Source organism: Dermochelys coriacea, chromosome 8, assembly GCF_009764565.3.
Source record: "Dermochelys coriacea isolate rDerCor1 chromosome 8, rDerCor1.pri.v4, whole genome shotgun sequence".
NCBI classification, from domain to species: domain Eukaryota; kingdom Metazoa; phylum Chordata; order Testudines; family Dermochelyidae; genus Dermochelys; species Dermochelys coriacea.
Genome location: NC_050075.1, coordinates 59,523,406 through 59,548,351, shown reverse-complemented (window position 1 = coordinate 59,548,351; position 24,946 = coordinate 59,523,406). Strand labels below are relative to the sequence as shown.

The window sequence follows — 24,946 nt, the reverse complement described above, 5'->3', positions numbered from 1 at the left end:
CCAAAGGGTTCACAATCACACAGTCCTTGTCCTAACAGCTAAACCTAAACTTTAATACCTGATGGATTAATTTGAACATTATTGGGCTGATCCTTCCAAAATCAACAAAAGTTAATGAAGATACATCAGTTTATACTGGCTGAGAGGAAGGGTAAAATTTTCAAAAAGTACTTAAGTGATTTAGGAGCCGTTTTCAAAAGGAACCTAGGCACCTAGCAGTCCTGGTTTCCCAATGAGATTTAGGATTCTCCTAAATTATGGTATTATTTTGAAATGGGACTTAATACACCCTAAGTCACTCAGGCACTTTCAAAAATGTTATCGTAATGGTACAGATTTCAAAACAGAGTCTGCATTAGGCATATGTTTACATCAAGCAACATTCTTTAAGATTAACTGGTGAGACCCTTGAGTTTAATTGAACGTTGCTAATTCTTTTGCTCATGCTAATAGTCAGCCTTGATAAGACTACACATGCTATTGGAGGTAAGTATTGATGGATATTTTTCCTGAGAAATAACATTTGACAGCCAATGAATGCATTTTTCTAAGAGACAAATATCAGACTACAGACTTTTGGTGAGCAAGGGAGCATAAAACGTTAATATGATCCCCCTTCCAACTTCGGACAAAGATATGCATGTATTACAATTTTTTAAAACCTAATTGTTGTTTTTGGAATAATAGAAACAATAATCTATGGCTGTACAATAAACATGACATATTTATGGCAACATTATTAAGAATCAGATTCAAATCTGATGTATTCTTTCATAGTGTTTTACTAAAAGTTTATGAAAAATGGATAGTATAGACTAAAGATTTGGTTTTGCTGTAGATGAAACTACACAATATTAATGGAGCTGTAAAGAATTACATCATGATTTATTCAGCAATATAGGTGAGATGTCACTGGACATTGATACATATAGAAAGAACATTGATTGATGGAGAACTTTTAAGGGTAAAGGTTGAGTGTTTTCTAAAATTAATTTAATCCAACATCTTAATCCAACATCTGAGGAAATTCAAAAGAGTCAGCTATTACATTATGGCTCTGCTGAAATTTAAATTTCTGAAATTGGATCCCCATTCTCTTGGGACTGATGATAAACTCTGAAATGCTTCTTGCGCTATCAAAAATGAGCAATGGAGACTGGTATCACAGTAGAGCACAAAAGGATAAGGGGTTTTGCAATCAGATATAAGAGTGGATAAGTAGGCAGAAATTGAATTGTGATGGGCCTTAAAAGTGAGGAAGTGAAACTTGTATTTGATGGAATGGCAGAGAGGGCATCAATGGAAGGATGCAAATGGGTAGGTGACACAATCTGATGGGCCAGGAATGATTTTACCAGAGGTATTCTGAATGGACATAAGGTGAGCAAGGTGGGTGTCACGAAGGCCAGAGAGGGGGAGGCCTCAGTAATCAAGATGAGAGAGAGTGAGGGCATAGCTAGTAGATTTAGTGATGTGGGCCACGAGAAAAAACAGGATTGTAGCGATATTATGGAAGAAACAGCAGCAAGATTTGGACACAGGTTGGATGTGCAGGTTTTCAAGTAGGATATGGTGATTGGAACCATATACAGACCTACACAGAGAGAAATGTTTAAATGTAGGATTTTCAAAGAGGATGCTCTCTGTGTTTGACTGAAGTATGTTTCGTACATCAGGTATATTGCCTAAGAATTCCTGTATAGGAATTTCTTTTTTAAAACTGCTTCTGTTGTAGAAAGTTAAGGAAAAATAATAGAATTAAAATAATGTATGTGAAGTGAGGGGTTGTGTGTGTTTGTCTTTACCCCTTTTTCTTCCTGTTTAAATCATAATTATTAGATCTGCTCATGATTTTTTTTTTTTACAAGACACTTTTCCTGCCCCCTCCCAAAAAGGAAAGCTAAGATCATGGTGCCGTCTCCAGGCCCTGCTCTGCTCTTGTTGTCATGTCAGCTGTGCCCTGTTGCTGCTGCTCAACTGACAGCCTCAACTCCTGTCCTGAGCACCTCCCTGCTCCTGCAAACACACAGGGTAAAGTGTTCTACCCCATACACGCTCCTAAGGTCATCTGACGGAATGGGTTTGAAATGCTCTTCACACACACATGCCTAGGATGAAATCCTGACTCCACTAAGGCCAATGACAGAACTTCCATTGACTTCAGTGGGGCCAAAATTTCAACTCTAGTCTCTGCGGTCTCAGGTAGGTTGCTTCAACCATAGACTGGATCAATGTAGCTGAACCTTCAGGAGATTCAGGAGCCTTATTGCCTGTAGTGACACCATGAAGTGTGAACATTAAAAACAAAAGGTCACTGTGTCTTTAAAAATGGTTTAAGCTAAACTGAAACCTTAAACATTAACTGTTTTTAATCATAATTGTACGGCTATTGCATAGCATCACTAGAGGGCAGAGTTAGGTGGCTTGAATTTATTTCCATACCTTAAAATATTTGGTTCTCTTATAGAGTAATCTTAAATCCGGATTTTTTGGATTTCTAATGCTTCGTTTTGGAACTATCCCTATAATAGTTTTTGCTGTTAAGTTACTAATATATACTGTCAGCCTATTTTTTTTAATTTATATACTTGTGAGTTGAGAAAGGAGGGAAACATCAAACAAATCTTCTTGGGAAGCTCTATTGATGCATTCAAATAAAGTCTGTTGTCAAAAAGAGAAATAGCTTTTTAAAAGGCCCCATCCTACTTCTATTTAAGTTAATGGCAGTTATGTCTTGTAACAGTAGAGTCTGTGATTTCATCATGAGAATGATTCTGGCTCTGCTGAACTAGTGGTCTCCTCAAACAATAATTCCTATGACATCATTCACATTGCTGCTAGAAAAGGCACTGAAGATGTTGTATACTTACAAGCCATATAACAGATACATTCCAAAAATGTTTTAAAATATTGCACAAAAGACCTCTAACTCTCTGGGTGATGTGGGTTGATATATGCAGCCTCCTGATACATCCACATGGCTGATTGTGTGGCAAATGCCAGTGTTTGACAGGTTAATGAGGTTTGCTTTATTTTGAATTATACAGCCATTAGTATGATTCAGGTTTCTTTTAATATACATTCTGACACAAATAGGGCAGCAGAGGACTAACTTTCATATTGTGAAGACTGAGTAAGCAGCTCCTGAAGGCAAGGTTTTCTTGTTAAATATTGTAGCGCATGGAAAGAGATGAGAGCTTAACCTAACATATGGTTCCTATTCATTTGATTCTCCTTTTTAGGGTGTTATAGACTTTGCCAGCAGTTGCATCTGCACTTTCTGCAATGTGGCTGGAGTGTGGAGTTGTTGGAAGGTGAGGTCCACCCTCTCAAACCATGACTAGAGTGTGGAACTGGTGTGAAGACCTCCCTTCCCTCTCATCAGTTGATATTGGCTGAAGTAGCCACTGCAGCCCCTTTCCAATGGTTGTACGGGTTACTGATGCCCCCATACAAACATGAATTTGCAGCACCTCTATGGAGCTGCACCAGACCCTTCCACATCCAGCCATAACCCTTTCTGTGGCATATTGGATGTGCACAGCACCCATGTATGGTCACTCTGTCAGCAGACTGTCAGGGCAGCCCTATGTAGAGCTTAAAGGATGGGGAGGCATTTTGCACCCTGGCTGAATTTTCCCCTTAGTAAACAATGCTTTGCACTTATATCAGAGGAACTCAAATCACTATGGACCACACACTTCCACTCTCACTCACACAGAGTAGCAATTTACTATGTTATTAGTCCCATTGAATGATGTATGGAGTAAAGTACTACTAAGTATGAGGGACATTAGCAGAATCTGGCCCTGTCTAAACATTAATTAAGCATCACAACACCATAAGACAGAAGTATTTAAAATAAGTAAACTGAGGTACTAAAAGACTAAGTGTTATAAAACCCAGGAGCACTGACTCCCAGTTTTATGCTCTAATCAAAGCATAACACTCCTTTGCCACAACTAGAATTGTATGTGCTGAGTTTGTTACTAGGACCACTCATTTAACACACTAAACAGTATTGGCGTACACCAAGATGAATGTGCACTTAGCTGCCTATTCATAGATAAATGGTACTGTCTCATTCTCCTCAGGGCTGGCTTAGTTACCTTTCTTGGAAGTCAAATACATTTTTAAAGACTCTTCACACAAGATGAGTCATGGACTTTCCATGGGCAAGTAGTTAGGAATATTAGCAGCATGAATTTTAAAAGAATCAGTAATCTCTGCATAAATATTTTCCCTTTTGGTAGGAAAGCCTTGTTATAGGCTTAAGTATCACAGACAAAAAAAAACACTGTTTCCTAGGAAAATACTACCTACTGATATCACAGAATTCAGTCCTGCTACAGAGCTAGGAGGTATGCTCTCAGTTCACTTATAATCAGTTTATTATCACCATGGTTCTGAGTCTTAACTGACTGAAAATAGTCGGCAGTTGTCTCATTAATACCAAATGTTATAGTTTATTTCTGGGAATTGAAAAGCCTGCTGACCAGGGAAACCTGTGCTGTGATAATCCTTGGAAACAAGGCACTTGAGAATAACCTTCCTGCCTCACATCAGATTGGTTTATGCACCTTTAGTTCTTGGTACTTAGGGGTTTTTGGTTATTAACCAACTTTGTTCTGTAATATTTTTACTATGTGAGCTCAAGTTCTTTGTGGACAATAGGTCTAGTGTTTACAGAACAAGAGGAAAACCAAGATGCTTTTCTTTCATCTTCCACCACTTATAAATTAGGCTTGCCACTATAGTGTGTTCTTTGCATTACAGTGTATGCATTATCCTCTTCTGTTTATAGGGCTTATACTGTTTACCTTCAGACTTAACAGTTTCCATGCATAGCCTTGCCAGTGCTTACAATCACAGTTCTACATCTGAAAGACAATTAAATACATTCATTTTCCTCTCCTCCCCCCAATCTGGATACAATCACTGGCATCATGCTGTAGTCATAGAAGTAAATAGCAACACTCGTGCTGGTTTAGGTGGCAATGGGAAACTCAAATGGATTCAGTTTGACCATTTGCTATGCTTGTAGTCATCTTTATCATTAAAATAACGTATAAAATAATGAACCCCTTGTACTTGGAGAAATACGCCAGCAAACAGTGGAAGTGGCTTTTGTAAATGACTATAATTTCATTTCCTTACTATTCCAATTCTTTCCCAGAATACACCATGTGTTCAGCAGGGTATGTATATTTGTAGCAGGAATTTATGTAACTACTTCAATTTGATCACTGTTAATAAGCACCTCTAGACAGATAGAATTTCAGGCAGCTTCATTATTGACTTTTATTCCTTATGCACAACAATGCACCACTTACATTTTTGTTTCACAATACAAATCCTTCTATGACATGTGTAGCATATTTTGCAAGCAGAACGTAAGAATTGCAGGGTGAAGGGGTTTCATCAGAGGAAAGCTCTACTTTTTCAAAAGTCAAAATGACATATATATATATATATAATCAATATAATCAATATAAATTAGAGTGAAAGAGTAGATTGTGGGCCAGATCCTCAGCTAGGGTACAGCGGTGGAGCTCCATGGATGTCAATGAAGCTACACCAACTGAAGGTCTGATTCTGTGACTTTAGGCACATCCCTGAATAAGCGGCTGAGCATACACTGCACCAACTCAGACAGCCTGGGAAGCACTGTGACATGGAGACACACCTCCAAGTCACTTCCCTGTTTCATCCTTGTTCCAGAGAGGAAAGAGAGTACTAGTAACTGCTGCTGGCCTATACGTGCAGCACATTAAAACACTCCCTGTGGGCCAGCTCACCTGTACTCCCCTTGTACCTTTTTGCCAGCATGCAGCCCAAATCACAATCAGCCCTAATTATTTGGACACACACATAGGGGTTTTTGTTGTGGGGGTTTTTTTTAAGTTTTGTGTTTGGTTTATAAGCACTGAAGTCGGAGGTAATTTATGGATAACTATTTTGCACTTCCCCTCCCAGACCTCAGCAATGCAACTCCTGATGCTCCCATAATCAAGTCAGTGGTAATGCCCACCTATATTGAATTGCCTTTAATCATCCATCTGAATGACAAATGAATCTGCATGCACAAAATGAGAGTCTGTAATGATGCTAATTACTAACCTTCCTTAGTCTGTTACCTCAGGATATCCAAGCAGTAAATGAGAATGAATAAGCATTATAAATTTGGTCACATAAATCCTACTTTTAAAGTTACATTATATGGTCACCTTGCCTTAAAGACAAACGGGTTTAAAACCAACAGTCTATGGAAAAGGGTATTTAAATTATTTACCATAATATTTACAAAATAGAATAAATAATATAATAATCACCGTCTCCACTCTCCCTTACGTGAGCAGTTGCCCCGGTTATCATCTGGTGTGAGTTTGCCTTGTTTTACATAGGTTCCTATCCTGCCCATCTTTTCTCATACAAGGATTCCCATTCACTGAATTAGAACTCCTCAAGTGGGTAAGGATTGCTCACATGAGAAAGGGTTTGCAGGAAATAGGGGCCTTGGATTGTAGGCGAGTGCACAAGGGGGAAAGAGAACATAAGGAGCAAGGGATGGTTCACTGTTCCAGACCTTGTGCTTCCTGGGCCCAAACCATGGCCATGTTAGTCAATGGGCGTCTTTGTGCTGGTTCAGGACCACCAAGAAGAAGGACTGGGAAAGTCAGGCACAGCCTCTGGTGCTAGATAGTTTAAAGGGAGTATAGAAGGGAGGGGTGTCCAGACCTAGCCTCACTATCATGGTCCAGAGTGTAGCAGGGTATTTCTACATTGCCCATAGGAGCATGGCTCATAGCCAAGGTAGACAGACACACGCTAGCTCTACTTGAGCTAGCATAACCAGGAATTAGGTGGGCTTGTACGCTGGTGGCTAGCCTACAACACCCATGCTATTTTTAGCATGCTAGCTTGAGCAGAGTTGCATGTATCTATGTTCCCAGGCAGGGAGGCACACTGCCAGTTGCAGTGCAGACATAACTACAGAGGGTCAATGCTGCATGCGTTCCCTGAGTGCTTCTGAAGACATTGAGCCTGCCTCAAGACCCAATGGGCCTGAGTCTCCATTGCTCTGAGTACAAAATGGGCATATGCAGCACCAAATCAGAATAGCAATGTTTTCATAATCACTTTGCACAGGCGCAGGGCAAAGGATAATCAAGTGCAATGCCTTTCAGAGCTGAGGGGTCTGACTCCCAGCCATATCTACTTTGCAGGTGGTGGTGATTCACAGGCCACTACAGAACAATGTGTGGGTGAAGAGGCAAGTAAATGTAGGGGACTACACGTTATTGTTTAAGATTAGCAATAGGAAGACAAAGAGAACCTCCTAATTCCTAATTTTTATAAGAGCTTTTTGAAGTACAATATTTCTCCTGCTTAAAAGACTGCACCTGAACTGGCAATATGTAACTGATTTATCTAATGCATTTGCTTATTTTAAGTGTGGCTCTTAAAATCAAGTTCCCCAACCTCATAAGTTAGGCTCCTTCTCCAAGAGATCCTAAAGTAACATAGCTGAGGTAGACTGGAAGAACAGTTGTTTGTATTACTTTTATTCTATCTTACTTTCAGTTAGAAGAAGAGTTCAACTTAATGAACAAGCTAACAGTTCTTGTGCCTCAAGATGTCAGATGGAATTGGAAGTAGAAATACTCAGGGGAACAGTCTCAGACATACTGGAGACATTACAAGAACAGTTTTCTCACAAGATTCCTATCCTCAGTTATGGATTCAAGGCTCGATTGTCAGTTTACAGTCTATCCCATAGGGAAGGGCAGGAGTCATTGTGCTGCCCCTGGAGAATTGTGGCAATTATGACTCCTTGCCTCAAAGGGCTACTGGGCATCTAATTTAGATACCACCCTTTACTCAGAGCTGCGCCTGAAGTCACAATCTAACCCTTAACATAGTTTTACAAAGCTTAGAAAATATCTTCATGTTACTGCATAAAGTATGCAGAATTGCTCACTTTGGCTGAGATTCTTTTCACATCCATTAATTAAAAAAACCTCATGTCCCCAGTCCCATCTCTTTCCTTACAGTGCCTCAGCCTCATACCCCATCACACAGCCCCTTCTGGAATTATCTTGCTTTGATCAGTTCAGCTGTGATTTGACTCAGTAGTTAGGCTTCCCAGTGCCTTTGATTACAAACAGCTTGAATTTCTATAGGAGACTGGCCTTATTTTAGATCATCTCCTAATTGAAAGACATCCAGCAAGTTCAGGAGCTTTTGTAAGAATACTTCACAAAAGGTAACACTAGAGTTCAAAAAATGTATTTTCTCCTAAATTACACTGAAATAAATCAGGAGTCTATCCACTGAAGTCAGTGGAATTAGTCTTGTGTAAGACAGGCATGTGGGAGATCAAAATCAAGCCCCACATCTCTAGTGCAGAGTTTGCTACAGCTTTGCACACTGATGTGAGAATTAAATTTGGTGCAAGCTATCGTCTAACTTATAGTGAACTCACTTTAACACTCAGCCATGAAGAAATGTAACATGCCTTAAGTTCTTGGGCTGATAAAGCCTTTTTTAAGGAATCCCTTGCTATGGAAATGACAAAAATTAATGCTGTAGTGGTAAAATATTTGTAGCAATACCTTTAGCTGATAAAATGAGAGACTGTTGCATTGTCAGCATACAAAATATACAACCTGTCGATTTGGATGGGAATTTCATTTAAACAAACTCTTAATGCCGTAGCTTGTTTTGTATAATGTAGCAAATGGTTTTCTATTCCCTTTCCATTAGGTAACAGAAACCCGGACTGGTCCTCTTGGCTGCAGTAACTATGACAACCTAGATTCTGTCAGTTCTGTTCTGGTTCAGAGTCCTGAAAATAAGATTCAGTTACAAGGTACGTAGGTGCAATTTTGTTAAATATCCTCCTGTTCCATAAAAAAATATTTTCTCTCTTTTAACTTTTGCTGCCTTCGTAAAGGTCATTTCCCTAATTTTTTGTCCAATAAGCACATTTTGGACAAAGAGAAGGAAGTGTCAGTAACTCATGTTGTGTTTGAACTAGAAACAATGTCGGTACTAATGAAAATAATGTAAGTCTGTTAACATTTTACAGCCTTATTTAACAATCAATCATGAATGCACTCTTTACCCACCAAAACTTCCAAAGTGTATACTGAACAGGAAATGAAATGTAGACCCCTTAGTGCATCCTGGCTCATTTTGAGTAGTCCCAATTGAAATTGATGGGACTATTTGAAGGGTAAAGGCCAGAGTTTTAAAGGTACCTAAATATGTGCCTAAAGATGCAGATGGCACCTGGATTTTTGTAAGTATTTAGTTGCCTAATGAGATTTTGAAAAGAAAATAAGCTTGTTAGGCACTTACTTGCAATTAAAATCAGTGGCAGTTAGGTACCTATCTGCTTCTTCAGGTGCTTAAATATTTTTAAAAATCTTTTACCATAGACACTATGGCCAAGTACCCAAACCAGATTATGTGCCTAACTCCCATTAAAATCCAGGAAACTGAGGCATATATCCTGCATAAGCACTTTTGAAAGTCCCATTAGGTGCTTATGTGCATCTTTAGGTGCTTAAATGCTTTGAAAAATCTACTCATACCTAAAACCCCACATCAGCAAAGGTGGCAGAATTTAGCCATTAATCATTGCTTTTATCAGTTACACAAGGGGTACTGTGTATAGAGGCTCAGTATTATTGCAGCTAACATACCAAATTGTAGTTTCTTTCCAGTTGCAAGAATTCTGGATAATTACATGTATTAAAAAAACAAATAAGATGTATTTAAATGTGAAAGTGTGTATTGCACTTTCACTTTTTCAGAACAAGGAGTAGGATTTTCAAAAGCACCTAAATAGGAGCTCAGGGAGATTTTTTCAAGGGCAGGGGCACTTAGAGTAGGCCCAAACACGTGAGTGGGATTACTTGGTGTAAAGGGAGCAAGATTTGGCTCATTTTGCAAATTAAAGCTCCAGCCCTGAAAACACTTGCTGCTAATGCAATGTCTACATATGCAAGTAGCACCCCTAATTTCCACTGAAATGCTCAATTACTACTTGTATTAAATGTTTGCAGTATCAGGCCATAAATTGGCAGAACATAATATAAAAAGTTACAGGTTTCAGAGTAGCAGCCGTGTTAGTCTGTATTCGCAAAAAGAAAAGGAGTACTTGTGGCACCTTAGAGACTAACAAATTTATTTGAGCATAAGCTTTCGTGAGCATCCGATGAAGTGAGCTGTAGCTCACGAAAGCTTGTGCTCAAATAAATTTGTTAGTCTCTAAGGTGCCACAAGTACTCCTTTTCTTTTTGCGAATATAAAAAGTGTGTTTCAATTATCAAGATAAAATAATCCTGATAGTCTATCTCCCTGTTGAATATGTCCACATTCTTTTTTCTCCTATGTCTGTCTCACTAGCAGTTTACGAGGACATAAAGGATAACATAGGTTAAACATCACGTGATATCTTTTTTTTTAAGGCATAAAACAATTTGGTAGATGATGATATTTACATGGAGGCTTACCTCTTCCACTGGGTCTGCAGAAATAATTTGCCATTTTGGAATGTTCTTTGATCACTCACATTTGTCAATAAAATAGGTAGAAAAGTGTTTATTATGTCAATGAAAGACAGATTTGACACATGCTATTGGATTACATTAAAAAGCGTAATGTTATTGCTGCTTAAACTATTTTATATTTAATCATGTTGAACAAAGGATTGCCTACTGAGATTTTCTTTTCACTTTTCAACTTCAAGGCTTTTCAGAAGTATGTCGATATGTTTACAATCATGCCTAAGTAAGTTTTACATGATTTGACATGAGGTAGAGGACAAGTAAAAAGACAGCTGGTTTTAGCAATGGCATCAATGTTCTCAAACCATTGTGGTATGGTTTTCTACTTGCAAAATTTTACAATATTATTATTTACTAATGTATTAAAAACAAGGAAGATTTTCCTGTGAACTTGAACAAGCTCCTGTATAGTAGAGGCATATATAACAAATAACCTGTTATCTATGGATTATGAAACTCTTATTCACACTGAAAAGCAATTTGCTCCACAAGTATTCCCATTGATTCCAGTCAGACCGCTCATGGAGTAAAAGTATCACAGTCTGGCCCCAAATCTTTGGCAAAAGATTAATAGGGTAGCTGGCTGTATTTTATTGTTGCTGTTTAATGCTGTAGCTAGCATGACTGACAGCCATAACTGAATTAGAATTCAGTAGCTACCATATAATCATGCTACTCATTGGCATCATGCAAATGCTACTCTGTTATTATAAAAGTAGATCTTAATTTCCGGTTGCAAGAATTCTGGATAATTATATATATTTAAAAAAAGATGTATTTAACTGTGAAAGTGTGTATTGTACTTTCACTTTTTCAGAACAAGGGGTGGGATTTTCAAAAGCACCAAAACAGGAGCTCAGGGAGATTTTTTCAAGGGCACTTAGCCCCAACTCCCACTGACTTTCAATGAGAGTTTGGGACTTACCCCCGATTTGTGCCTCTGAAAATCTACCCTACGAGTCTCATTGACCTTCAGCAGGACTTGTGCTCCTAACTCACTTAGTCATTTTGAAAATCCCTTCCAAGACATACCAACCAGTTTAGTGATAATCATTTTGGTCCTGATCTAATATCTCTTGAAGTCAACAGGAATCCTGGAAAAATGGATCTGGGCCTATGGACCCAGTCCTGCAAGGTGCTGAGTGTGTCCCCTTGAGGCACTCCCAGTGAGAACTGGGTTCTCAGCACTTAATAAAACAGATAGCAAATCTTCAATTTTATTTTGTGCTCCATCATAGAAATACAGTTGACAATGAATCATCATACATATATTTTTGCAGCATACTATTAAGACACTAAACACCTACATTAAAATGATAAAAGAATGAAGCATTCACATAGGAATTAAAAAGTGGGGCGGGGGGTTAGCTCATAGTTTCTGTTCTTCCTCATTTGTCTTCACAGCTTCATGGACAGATAGTTAGAATACGTTAGACATTACGTTGTGAAGAGGAAACAACAAAAATATACTAAAACTAGCGTGTGACTGCACACTTTTTTCCCTGATTGTTTCCCTTTCCCCCCTGTCCTTTGTAATTGATTTCTCTACACCCATTTTTCCAAAGTTTACATTAAATGCTAATATCAAGATTATAATTTCACAGCATTTTTTTGCTGCAGAAAAGCCCTTCTGACTCTGGCTATTTATTCATCAATTCTTAACAAGGTGAGGTTGACATAATTCATCCCCCCACTTTTTTTTTTTCCTGACAGTCTCCTCAGAAGGAAAGTTCTCCAGTAAGCCCTCTATCTGGAGAGCACAGGTTACAAGGATTGATATTCTGAACTCAGATGGAAATAAGGAATTCATCTGAGGTTAAGCCTTGAGAGAGGAAAAATACTATATAGTGGGAATGCTAGACAGATGGGTAAATTGACCTAATTAGGCCACATAGTTCCCTTCTATACCTAAAATGTTACTTTGTCACTATAATATGTAGATTTCTGAATCTGTTTGGGTCAACCCTATCTCACATTTCAATGAGATTATTCCTATTTTATTTTCTGAAGGTCTTCAGCTCATCCTGCCTGAATATCTGCAGGAGCGTTTTGTGCAGGCAGCTTTGAGTTATATTGCCTGCAATTCAGAGGGGGAGTTTATCTGCAGAGATAATGATTGCTGGTGTCAGTGTGGCCCCAAATTTCCAGAGTGCAACTGTCCGTACATGGACATTCAAGCCATGGAAGAAACCCTGCTTCGCATAAGTGAAACCTGGAATGCTTACAACAGCGAATTTGAAGAGTCAGGTGTGATCTTTTTAAATATTTGTATTTGTGTTACTGAATATCACAGAATTTCCTTAACAATGAGGGGTGAGCAGTCCCTTTGAAGCCCCTGGGACTATATATGTGCTTAAAGGTAAGCATATGCTTCAGTGCTTTGCTGGATCTGTGCCTTACTTATTATAACTCCTTGATCCCTATAGGACAAATGTTACCCCAACCTCCAACAGGTGGTGAGGGCAGTGGAATTGGTTTTGGATTTGGGCCGGCTGCTCAGAGAATACTTATCTCCTGTAAATGATGAAGCCCAAATCCGTGAGGGCCCTTTCTATGGCAGTGTGAATGAATACATGGGAAGGGGAGGAGACAGATGAGAGAAGGGTCAGCATTGGCCAATTCTCTGTTACATAGATTCTAAGTCTTTCTTTCTGCAGCAGAAATACACTAGAACTGCAGCTGCCACTACAGCCCACCTCTGCTCTGCAGCCTTAGGTGGAAGATTCCTTCCACACTTCCTACCCCCACACTGCTGTTGAGATACACAGTACCCAGCTGAGATATTTGGGTTGAGCACTGGGGATTGGATTTGCCCCTAAATTAACATGGACTTGATGAATCATCCATGTAAGAATTGGTACTCCAAATACTTCTCTACAATCCCATGAGGACTGTTTAAACTGGATTAGTTCCATCTCATTCCCCCACCACATTCTGTGCAACACTGGCTTTCTTCAAAACATCAGGGTTTGTTTCACACACCATTTGCCTCTTTCTCATCCCCAGGACTTCCAGTCCCATAGAGAATGGAAACTGCAGGTAAAATTGGCTTCTGAGCAACTGTTTTCACAACTCATTCACTCAGTATTATCAGGAACAGCTGTCTAGCCACCTGGCAGAAAAAGAAAGGAGAGCTCGGGGAAAAAATATCAGGCAGAAAAATAGAAGTGAAGATATGTGAGGGAGGAGTAGAGAAATGTGGAAATTGTAGAATGAAATAAAATGTATGCCAGACAGGAAAGATATAGTCTGAGGGTGACAGGACCGAGAGGGGAAAAAAAGCAAATGCAAGAACAGGAAACTGGGAGAAAAAGACTGAACCCTAAAATGCTTGCTTATAAATGGGAGCAGACGGGGGAATTTATAAGCACTATGTTTTGTTTTAATGAAAAATACCCTAATTTCTCTTTTGAGGCCGGGAAATTCAAAGCTATTAATCATCCAGCTCCCACTGACTTTCAATAGGATTTGGATGCCTGATTCCCTTAGGCTTCTTTGAAAATCTCAGCTCAAGGCCCTAGCACTGGTCCTGCACCTGAACTGAGGATGTGGACCATGGAGTTCTGAGAGGATGCCACGAATCAACCATTATTTAAAATATTCATATATTTGTTGTTTTTTTATAAAGCATCCTTCTTTGAAATTCCTCCATTTTGACACATTTGTACATTTCTGAAATCACACCTTCACTTAGAACATTATACATCAATACAATTATATTGTAGGTACTGACAAGATGTAGTTTTGCCTATCCATATAGTGTCCTGTTTGAATGGGAGGTGATATTGTTTAGCAATTCAAGAATGACAGATGAAGCCATCTCATAACAGCAAGTACCTTGATGCATCACTGTCTGAGAATATTCTCATTTGAGCTGCATTTTATCTATAGATGACTGCACTTCTTTGAGTGTCCACTCTTGGGACATGTGCTGATTGGTGCCAATGAATGGTGGAGCCTTCTACTAGTAGTGTCTGTTAGTGTTCTTGTGCATCCCATTTTGCTCGTCCCCTCAAAGCTCTAGCATGTTAGTTTAGTATTAAGTGTTTGTAGTTAGACAGTTATAGTTACCATTGATAGCAGATCCAAAAACCAAGAAGTATGGGTTCTAGAGATGCACTCCATGTCGTGTTGTCTTCCCAGCATTGGACACTCTCACACTCTGTCTGAAGTGCTTTGGAGAAGAGCTTTCTTCTTCTAGCTGCAGAAACATCACAGAACAAGCTAGAGACAAGAGGCAAAATAGCATTCAGTCCCTCCTACTACAGGAAGCCTCATCAGTTATATCTTCCAGGTCAGAGATTTCTGAGGCTCCTGACAAAATGGATAAGAGGCCTGCATCAGCTCCAGTACCCTACAGTTTCAGGAAGCCTTCTAGTCTAAGCTATCAGGATCTAGCTCTAAAAGACTGGCACTCTCTGATTAACCCCACAGATCTGATTCCTACAAGGGTACAAGCCCATGATGGAAACATGTCTGGGCAATTACCAATCTGTGACTGAAACTCCAGATCCAAAGATCTGAAGAAGGAAAAAAAAAAGCCAAAACAAAACACTTGTCAGTACCTGGGGCCACTCCCCATACTGGGGACTCAGTCTCTTGGACCAAGAGCATGCAGAGCTGAAGAACTCCAGGGACTGGAGTCATAAAGATATGGAGTCATCTGACCATCCTTTTATGTCAGTTGTTGGATCTGAATACTACCCCGGCACCAATACTGTCTGTTGTTATAACTGCACAATTTCACTCCAAACTGAACTCCTCAGATTTTGTTGGATCTTTGCAGAGACAAGGGAAGAGATGCATGGATAATGAAGCCTGCAGTGTCTCTCCCTGCTCACAAGAAACAAAAGGTAGATACTTCACCACCTGGGTTGTTGTTTATGCTTCCCCTCCACCCTGCCCCAAAGACCTACTTTCTCTTGTAGGGGAGCTGTATCACAACTGACATGGGGATTTACAAAAGAGGTATCTCCAATTGCCTCCTTGTTGGATCTGGGATGTTTAAAACATGTCCCAGTAGCTGAAATTGGTAAAGATCAGTGCAGAGCTCAATGCATGCTTTTACTTAGCATTATATGATAGATATCTAAACTGGACCAGATGCCCATTTTGGCAGATCAGTTCTTCAATCCTTATTTAAATTAAGGCTCTTTACCCCCCCCATCCTACTCTGATTACCATTGGCTAAACCTTCCAAGTGTGGGAATATGCAGAGGACACTTGAAGAAGAAATGAAGGTTATTTATTTGTAGCAAGTTCTTTGAGATGGACTCTGCATATCCACCGTTCCAACCTCCTTCCCCTTTAAGGAGCATTAGTTTTGTTAATGGTGGAAAGCCCTGAGGTGCATTAATGGTGGAAAGAACTGAGATGACCACTGCTACAGTGCTCCCTTTTATAGCCCCATCCTGAGAATGTGCTGGAGTGATAACGGGAGTGGCGAGAGGGGGCCTCACAAGTGTTCTAACAGTAGAAGGCTGTACCATTCAGTACATATTCCAAGTGTGGGAATATGCAGAGTCCATCTCAAAGAACCTCAGTTTCAAGTAAGTAACATCCCTTTTTGTTTGTCTCAGACTATAAATGTGTTAAAAGCTGCTACATATCATATCTCTTATGGTACCATGTTGATTTTGCTGCTGAATATTTAGGTCAATGGCAAGTTTCCCAGTAAAGGTAATTGTCTTTCCATGGCCTCTATGGTATTACAGATTTTTTTTTCTGTTGCTGCATCTTACCCAAGCAGTATTATTTATACGGCAATAGCACCTAGAAGCCACACTCGTGGACTGGGACTCCTTTGTGCTAGCTTCTGTACAAAGACTGTTCTTGCCCCCAGAAGAGTTTACTATCTACACACCTCTTCTCCCTTTGTTGAGAACAATAGAGTGACTTCATTTAATAAGGTGGAGATTCATCAATGTGATTATGAATAGATACTTTCCCCTGGATGTTAACCAACAGGAATGTTTTGGTTAGTTATTTATCAGGTTCTATTTTAATAAATAATGCCAATGAGAATTACTGAACATTAATGGGCAGTATCCATCTAAAACTACATATGGTATTCTAGGGGGAGGGCAGCCCTTATACCAGGCCAAGAGGAATATTGGATAGAAAGACAGCTAAAACTTAGCTTCAACTCTACTCCATGGAGTTTATTGGTGTTACTAGAGAGATGAAGACAGCTGCTTTAAATGAGATCCCTGAGTCACACACAGTTAAGTTTCACGACCTTGGGCAGTCCACCATGAAGGAGAAGATCATTTTCCTAAACAACATGGATGCTTGAGAAGATCTTTGTGCCCCATTTGAGCCTTGATAAGCTAAGTATAAAACCTGTTTTTCTATGGACTGAGCAATACACAATTCAAAAATACCCAGAGTTCAATAGCACCTTCCCAGCCCATCAGATGCAATCAGTGCCATCTCTCAGCTAAGGGAGAGCTTGGCTGAAGTCTGAAAGTATGTGAAGAGCAACTCACTGAAGCTACATCCAGGAAATATTGAGTGAGGGGAGAGGGATGCCATTTTGAACAACGCAACACCTTTATAACCCTTATATCACCACCCATCATTGAGGGAATCTGGCCAGAGATTATTAAAACAGTCTACAGCTTTAGTATTCAGCTGGACTTTTCACCACTTATGTATAGTCTAAACTATGACTGAAAATATATCCCTTTTTAATCAATATCTGGAAAGCGGGCTACTCCATCCCCATCAAATTCAGACTTAGCCACAAATTTGTGAAGTCTAGCCTTATAGTTTTCAGTATCTCAGAAAGAGGTTACTCAACATATCAATAGGACAAGAAAGAAGTAAAACCCACTCACGGTGTGTTCTCAGGGTGCAGTGATCATAATGTCAAGGGAAAAATCGCTAATAGTGGAGCCCTACATTTATAAAAAATTGGCAGTTCAACTATATTTAAAATTATATATTTTAATTATATATTTAAAATGATCTGCATGTCAGTTTAACATTAACATAGCATGTTGGTAATTATTACTAGACTTGTTCCTTAAACAATATGAAAGTAAATACATTATTAATAGGAATTCCATTAAACTATTTTGCTCGACCCCTCACACACCCTTCTTGAATTTATTTCAATAAATGTAGACCATATAGTGAGATCTGAGCGTCTAAATCCCTTAGAGAAGCTTTGAAAATCTCTGCTTTACATTTTTAGAATATTTTGTATAAAGATATATACTGAAAGCAAGGACAACTTAGGTGAAAAATGTTGTCCTGCATTTGGTACTGTTCTGAATCGGAAAAAAAAAAAGTGACAATGTTTGACAGAAGATGGTGGAGTTTCTATGGGGAATGACAAAGTCTGCATAAATCATACTACTTTTTGAAAAGCCCATCCAACAGAAATTTCACTTAGTGTCTCAACTTTCTATTGAAACTGGTTATTATGAGACATTATGAATGCTTTGGATATTCTGAAACATGGGAGATATTATTTAATACATGTTAATAGCATATTTCAGGAAAAACTGTCAAAAATGAAGAGGCCATTTTAAACAGCTCACATTTAATTTCCCTGCAGCAAATAAGGGAAATTCCTGTAGTCCTTCCTCAGGCCAACATCCCATTTTAATGGATTTGAGGGCACAAGTGGGTGAAGAGGCCTTTTATTTTCTTGTCCTAATGAGCCTAGACTTTAAATAGACAAGACAGTGATGATGGGAGTGAAAATGACTTGTCCAAGGTCATACAGCATATCATTATTGAATTAAATACTAGAACCTAGGCTCCTTTCAGTCACAGCCCAATGTGCTTCCCCGTGCGGGTTTTCTGTACACAAAACGGATTTTATCGACTGTTGTTTATGTAACTCAAATCCAGGTAAACATGAGTATGTGAGTTTACAAGTTCTCTAACTCCCCTGATTTCCACTCCTCTTTAGTTTAAATATATAACAAACGTGTCTTCCAACAGAGAAACTCTGCCTCATAAACAGATCTGTAATTGCTGTTGAGTTCAACAGGGGTCACACACATGTATCCATGGCCGGAATTTGTCCTAAAAAATAAGACTGCAAACAGTCTCTTTAAGACTACCTGTCTGCTGTCAATGTTCTCTCTCCTTTTGTCTGTTTCAGATAAAACAACTGAAGGGTAGATTTGGAGATTTTCAAAGCCATAAAATACCAGTTCAATGCCATTTGTGCCTTTGAAAATCTCCATCTGGATCTCTAATACTAATGAATTAAAAAAAAAACCCTCAGAATGGTTCTCTTAGCTCCACTGCCCCCTAAGAAAAGTAGAGAGCCTATAAAGTTTTCTCCTAGATAGAATTTTAAGGCCCAATTTACCAAAATGTATATGCCAGAATTTAAGTACAGTTGAAAGTCAAATTTGTAGATCCATACTGCAGTTGCACATGCATATAGCCAGTTACTGTGTATATCTAACCTCTTGCAGACACAGATAACAGATTGGTGCATACAATCATGTTAAATGCACATCAAATTAGGTGAGCAATTAGTGTACACGTTATTTGGAAAAAATCAGGTGTCTTATGCCAGATTGGCACCTCTGAGCTGTGGTTGATTTTTCCATGAACAATTCATAGCTAGCAGCAATTTGTCCCTGAGAGAATGACGATTAATAAAGATTTGGTAGGCTAACAAAATTCAAATATGAAATGTCCCAATCATTGTTATGTGTAGATTTAATTTAACACATTCTTTTCTGGCATCTTACAAGAACTCAAATTCCATTTTGGGCAATGAACATTTCCAGTGGCATATTACTTTTCTCACAGTGTCCTTCACTGGCTTTATCATTGTAGTTTTCCTCCAGAAACTCAAAACACAGTTAGGTCTTTGAGTTTCATGTAGCCACTTAATATCAGAAAACATACTGTGTTTTTACCCAAAGAACTGGCAGTTATTTTGAATTGTTTACTCTAAGCCATCTGCTTATTCCTTATCTTGTCTTATACACATAGCCATATCTTCTGGCCTTCAGACTTAGCTACCATCCTTCCAAGATGAGCAGCTGTTTTCTTATCAAAAATTCTTGCTGAAACTGTTCATCCTAAAATCTTAGTACATTTCGTTAGTGTCTCAAGGACCTTCGCTGAATTCAAGTTTAAGCACGATCCTCCATGAGAAGAATATTGTAAGAAGCTGTATTTTAACAGTGGCATAAAGAGTGCTTTTGGTCAAAACAAAGCCATGTTTCATATATCCCATTTTTATGTACAATAAATTGTAACTATTCTGAAGTTATGCCAGCTACAAATGGTTTTTAAAATTGTGTAACTTTTCCAGTATCACCTGTACTTATTATAACATTCAGGAAAGCACTTAAACACACACATAATTTTCAGCACAGAACCTATCCCATTGACACCCATGTGCTCAAGGACTCCATCCAATATCCACTGATGTCCTCAAAAAGACACCAAGTGGTGCTGAGTCAAGTCCTCAGAGCTTTGATGGACTGGGATTATAATAAGCAAACTCACTTTACTGTGTGACTGTCATACCAACATGACAAATACTATTTGTGAAGACGACATTGTTAACAGTAAATTACTATTTTAAGAGGCTTTTTGGACTCTCTTAAGCAAGAACAAAAATATCCCATGTAAAGAAGGATTGTAAGTATTCTGCTATATCAGCTACTAGATCTATAGAATAAATGAGAACTCACCCTTTCCAGAGGGAGTCTTTGTGAGGGCATACAAGGGTCAGGTCATGACTCACTGAATGCCCTAAAATCCATGGAGACTCCAGGGAATTTTTGTAAATGGCCATACCCTCTGCATTACTCCCTGGCCCACATTACCCGCTGGCAGCAAGGTTTACTGAGCAATCTGCTCACTGCTGCACCCTCTTCCACATCACCCCGTTCGATGGGCAGACATCGCAGAGTAATAGTTAATATGACAATTAGCATAATTAGCTTTTGCCCGAATTTCTGACAAATGTGTGGTTTCATCCCGAGGTCAGATTGCGTGGTGCACCAAACAAACAAACACCTGCAGAATCCCAGTAGTAATTTGATTACAGGTATGATCTTTTGCCATCTTAGAGGGAAGGAGTGATGATGTTTCTTTAGGATTCTCCACTCTTTCCTTCCATGTGCATCGCCCAGTTTTGGCTGGTGCTTGTACCTATTGGACTTCCTCCCCACCTCAGACCATAATGGATGATTTCGTTCATAGCAGGTAAATACCAGTAAGTTGACACCTACCTCCACGTTGTCTGGAGAGGTGAGGGGTAAAAAAGACCTGAGCAGGGGAGAGAAGGGCAGGATCCTGTACTGCCTGTGCTTTAATCCTGCCCTAGGTATGGGCTGAGTGTCTTTGAAAAGCTGGCCACTTCACTGAGCTGCCTAAACTGGAGCAGAGCTTTTTTTTGAACATTTAGCCCCAATATTAGTTGCTGAGCCCTTTGAAAAGCTAAACCCATGATCACTGGGGCAGGAGCTATCTACCTATATTTGTACAGTACTTAGTGGAAGAAATATCCTTATCAAGATGTATTTTAATTGATAACAATAACTTTTAAGATAGATTTGAGTGGTGCCCAAGCAGAAAATTTTCTATAGTAACACAGAACTGTGCAATACCTAGCAACATCCCATATAAATTGCTTCAAACCACTGAGCACTTATATTTAAAAAGTGTTACCAAAAGATAGTAACAATTTTCCACAAAATTCACTGAAATCAAAGAAACGTACTGATACTTCTTCTTAGTGTATGCGCAATGTGCCTCAGGTGGCACGTGACCAGGATTCATCACTGAATCTGGTTCGCTGACTGGATCATCATCTTCCCTGGCCTGGGACCAGTACTGACAGGGAGTGCGACATGAATGCTGATGCATGTGGGCTGCTCTGTGGCATTTAAGTGTGTTGCCATGATAGCAAGGGATTAGATGCAATGACCTGTGAGCTCCCTTCAAGTCCTAGCTTCGTAAAAGAAAATTACATTGACTATCGTAAATTAATTGTTGACATTGCACTGCATGTTTTAAAATAATAATAAAAAGGAAGACTGTTCAAAAAACAAAATATGAAGATGTGGATGGCAGGATTATTAAGACTATAAAATTTGTGACATATCATCAGATATATACCAGTTTCATAATCATGTTTTAAGTTGTGTATAACTCCTGAAAACCTGAAAATAAAATCTTTTTCCATCCTGATATTTTATTTTCATCCTGTGCACTTGCACAGAATACTTACTCTCTCTTTATTTTTTCTTTCCTTGTAAGTGAGGCTGTTGGTGTTGAAATTCCCCCTTAATAAACAAATGTCATTTTGTGTGTTTGTTTTGAAAAAGATGTGGGGGGAAAAGAAAGGGGAAGAAGCCTACAAAGAATTATAGAGACTTAGCTAAGTGATCAAATGTTAAGTAAACATTTTTGAATTGTATCCTTTTCAGTTTCTATGCATTCATTAGAAATATAGAAAAGTTACATTTTACTGTTTATAAAAGATATCAGAAGTCATATTTCCAAAGGCACTTTGAAAAAGGCCACTGCAAAACATTTCCCATGCAAACATGCTATAACTCTCAAGAAACAGAAGTAGCACATGTGCATACACAGTGGACAGATAGCTTACTACTCTGCTTGAGCTCAAGTGATGAGGCAAAGCCAGCCCTGAAACTTGCTTAAATGAGCATGTGGTGAGTAGTCCTACTGAATTAATTGAGATGATATGTGTGCTACATGTTAAACATTTGCTTAAATGGATCAGGGCCACAGTATCTTGCAGGTGTGTGCCCATTAAAACATGTATTGTTTTCCCTCACAAATGTGTGGTTATGTACAAATTTAGAGGCCAGAGTGTGGCCTTTTTTGTAAATGTGGCCCTTTATAACTTAGAAAGGTGAACCTTTGAAAGCTTCTATTGGCTTGAACAAAACTGGGAATGAAACTAAAGACAATTCTGTGGACTAGAATTTTCCTGAAAGAATGTGCAAACACTTCAGGAGCAAACACACAAATTTAAAGTTTTGCTCTCTGCAAAAACTCCTACATGATACTTGAAAATGTGCTTGGCACAGATGTTTGTGAAAGAAAAACTCAGCGTCTGCAGAAAGCAAAACAAAAGAGGCATGAACATTGCTAAAATCAACTGCTTTTAAAATTTGAATAAATCTTTGCTGAAAATGTTGTTCATTATGAGCCCAGCCTCCATCTTAGCTGTGATTGAAACGCATTATTAAAGCTGCATTGCTTTTTATGTTATTTCTTTAAGTCCCTTAAGTCAATGTATTTAGGCTGCGTAAAGATTATCTGAAACAGTGCATAATTCCTTAATAACTGCTGGATTTCCTGTTGCTGAACAGTGATGTGTTTTGTAAATAGTGATACATAATCATCAGAAGAAATGAAAACACTGAAAGATTTATCTGAAATGGAGGGCTAGATCCTCGGCTGATGTAAATCAGCATAACTCCCCTGAAGTCAATAAAGCTATTCTGATGTACACCAACCAATGATCTACCCTGAAATTATATATATATATATATATATATATATATATATATATATATATATTTTTTTTTTTTTTCAAATCTTTGTGTAGATTGAATTATTAACACTCTCTTCCTGAAAGCATTTTGTCTAAAAGAATGGGATTTAAAGGGAAAAAGGAAATTCATTAGGAGACTCTAGTAGAACGGCCAATCCTACTTATTATTGAATTAAATGTCAGTAAAGTTAAAGTTCATGTATCTTTCATTTTTTGGACAGTGTTTGCATCTCGAACAATCTCATTTCATGAACAATCCACATAAATCAACAGAAGAGAATGGCTCTGATGTGTCTGGTCCTATTTTTCAGAGGACGATTTAGGGAATTATCTATTAATAGTGTGGTGAACTTGTCTACTGTATTTTGGGAACAACAAAATTACACACTATTTTCAGACACCATCTTGGATATGCTGTTTCACCTAACACCAACATAAAAGCTTTCAGGGGTTGATTCTCAAAAGCTCTAGTGGTAGTTAGTTGCTGAGCACTCACTGAAAGTCAGTGAAGTTTAGACACCTAATTGCCATTTGTGCCTTTGAAAATCTGCTCCTTAAATCCTCTTGTCAATTACAGAAGCCTGAAAATGAACCATAATGTATACTTCCCAAACAGCATGGTTCACAAAATCATGCTCTAATATTTTAAAGCACATATTTCTACAGTCTTGTAGAGATTTGTCATTAAGCCAGTTATAATGATAAAGTAGTTGCTAAAGTCAGAGTAATAATAAATGAGTGCTTTAATTTGTAAAAAGCAAATATAGGATCAGCCTTATTGGTGACCATCAGGTAAACAGGTGACTCACTTTCTCAATTTGAGAGAAAGGTGATTTGTTGTTGACTCTTATCATAATAAAGGAGGTTCTGGGGAAAATGGTAAAACAACAGCATGGAGGAAGCTTATGTTTAGTGGAGTGAGATTTGCGCTAAGGCTCACTTTCAATAGGCAAATCCCTGCTGTTTCTATAGAGATTCTTATCCCACCCTCATCTCTGTAGTATCTCAGCTTCTTCCAGTAGTGCATTACGCAATGTGACTAACATCACCTGCTGTTCTCCCATCCTCTCCATTAAGGAAGCACTTTTACGTGTGATTACTGTGTGTCGGATGTTTGTTGATGGATGACTCTGGTGAAGTTTCAGCAAGGCTAAATTTGGCCCATAATGTTTAGCTTTTACCATTCTTCAATTTAGTAGAAAAATCCAGCACAATTTTGTTTTTCTTTTACTTAAAGACTACCCTCACCCACAATAAGCCATTGATATTTGCTGTTTCCTTGGGTGTAGTTTACTCTGAAAATTGTCTCTGTAAAAATGGGCACCATGGGATTCCATTTGTATTGCTCAATAGCTCCAAATCAAATTAGCTCAGTTTAGATTTTGTTCCCCCCCCGCCCAGCTGCGAACCCTTCAGAGTCTGCCTGTGATGTGGACTCCAGCTTGGGTTTGTTCTTTCTCCTATATCATCACTGATAATAAGAGACCCTAAATTCCAAATTATGCCCTCAGTAGCTCACATGCTGTCTCATTCTCTTTAATTTGTAGTAGTCATGCTTAAAATATTTCCAGATTACCTTTAGCTAACTACTAGTTTAAAATTATCTTGATATTTTCAGTATTTCCTGTGCTTCCCTTAGTAGTGGGAAAGATTATTTAAGATGATGTCTGAAGGTAACTGACAAGTTTAAGATGTGCCATTGTACAGTATGTCCTCATTTGCACTTATCCTATCTATTAAAAAGTAATGGGATTGTAGAAGCATTACATTATGAAGGCATAATTTAGAGACAGTGGGGTTGCACAAACGTCACTGAGGGTACATTTTTATGTACAATCTATTGTGCTGA

At 38.6% G+C, this 24,946-nt stretch overlaps 1 protein-coding gene across 4 annotated transcripts in view; it reads left to right on the top strand.

Annotated features, from left to right (window-relative positions):
- The window catches only part of BRINP3 (BMP/retinoic acid inducible neural specific 3), a 298,580-nt gene that overhangs the window by 192,004 nt on the left and 81,630 nt on the right, over window positions 1–24,946 (top strand). For all 4 annotated transcript variants that reach the window (XM_038414794.2, XM_038414797.2, XM_038414795.2 and 1 more), the window contains 2 exons: window positions 8,767–8,872; window positions 12,588–12,824. In XM_038414794.2, the coding sequence (XP_038270722.1) occupies window positions 8,767–8,872; window positions 12,588–12,824 (343 nt within the window). The remainder of the gene's footprint in view (window positions 1–8,766; window positions 8,873–12,587; window positions 12,825–24,946) is intronic.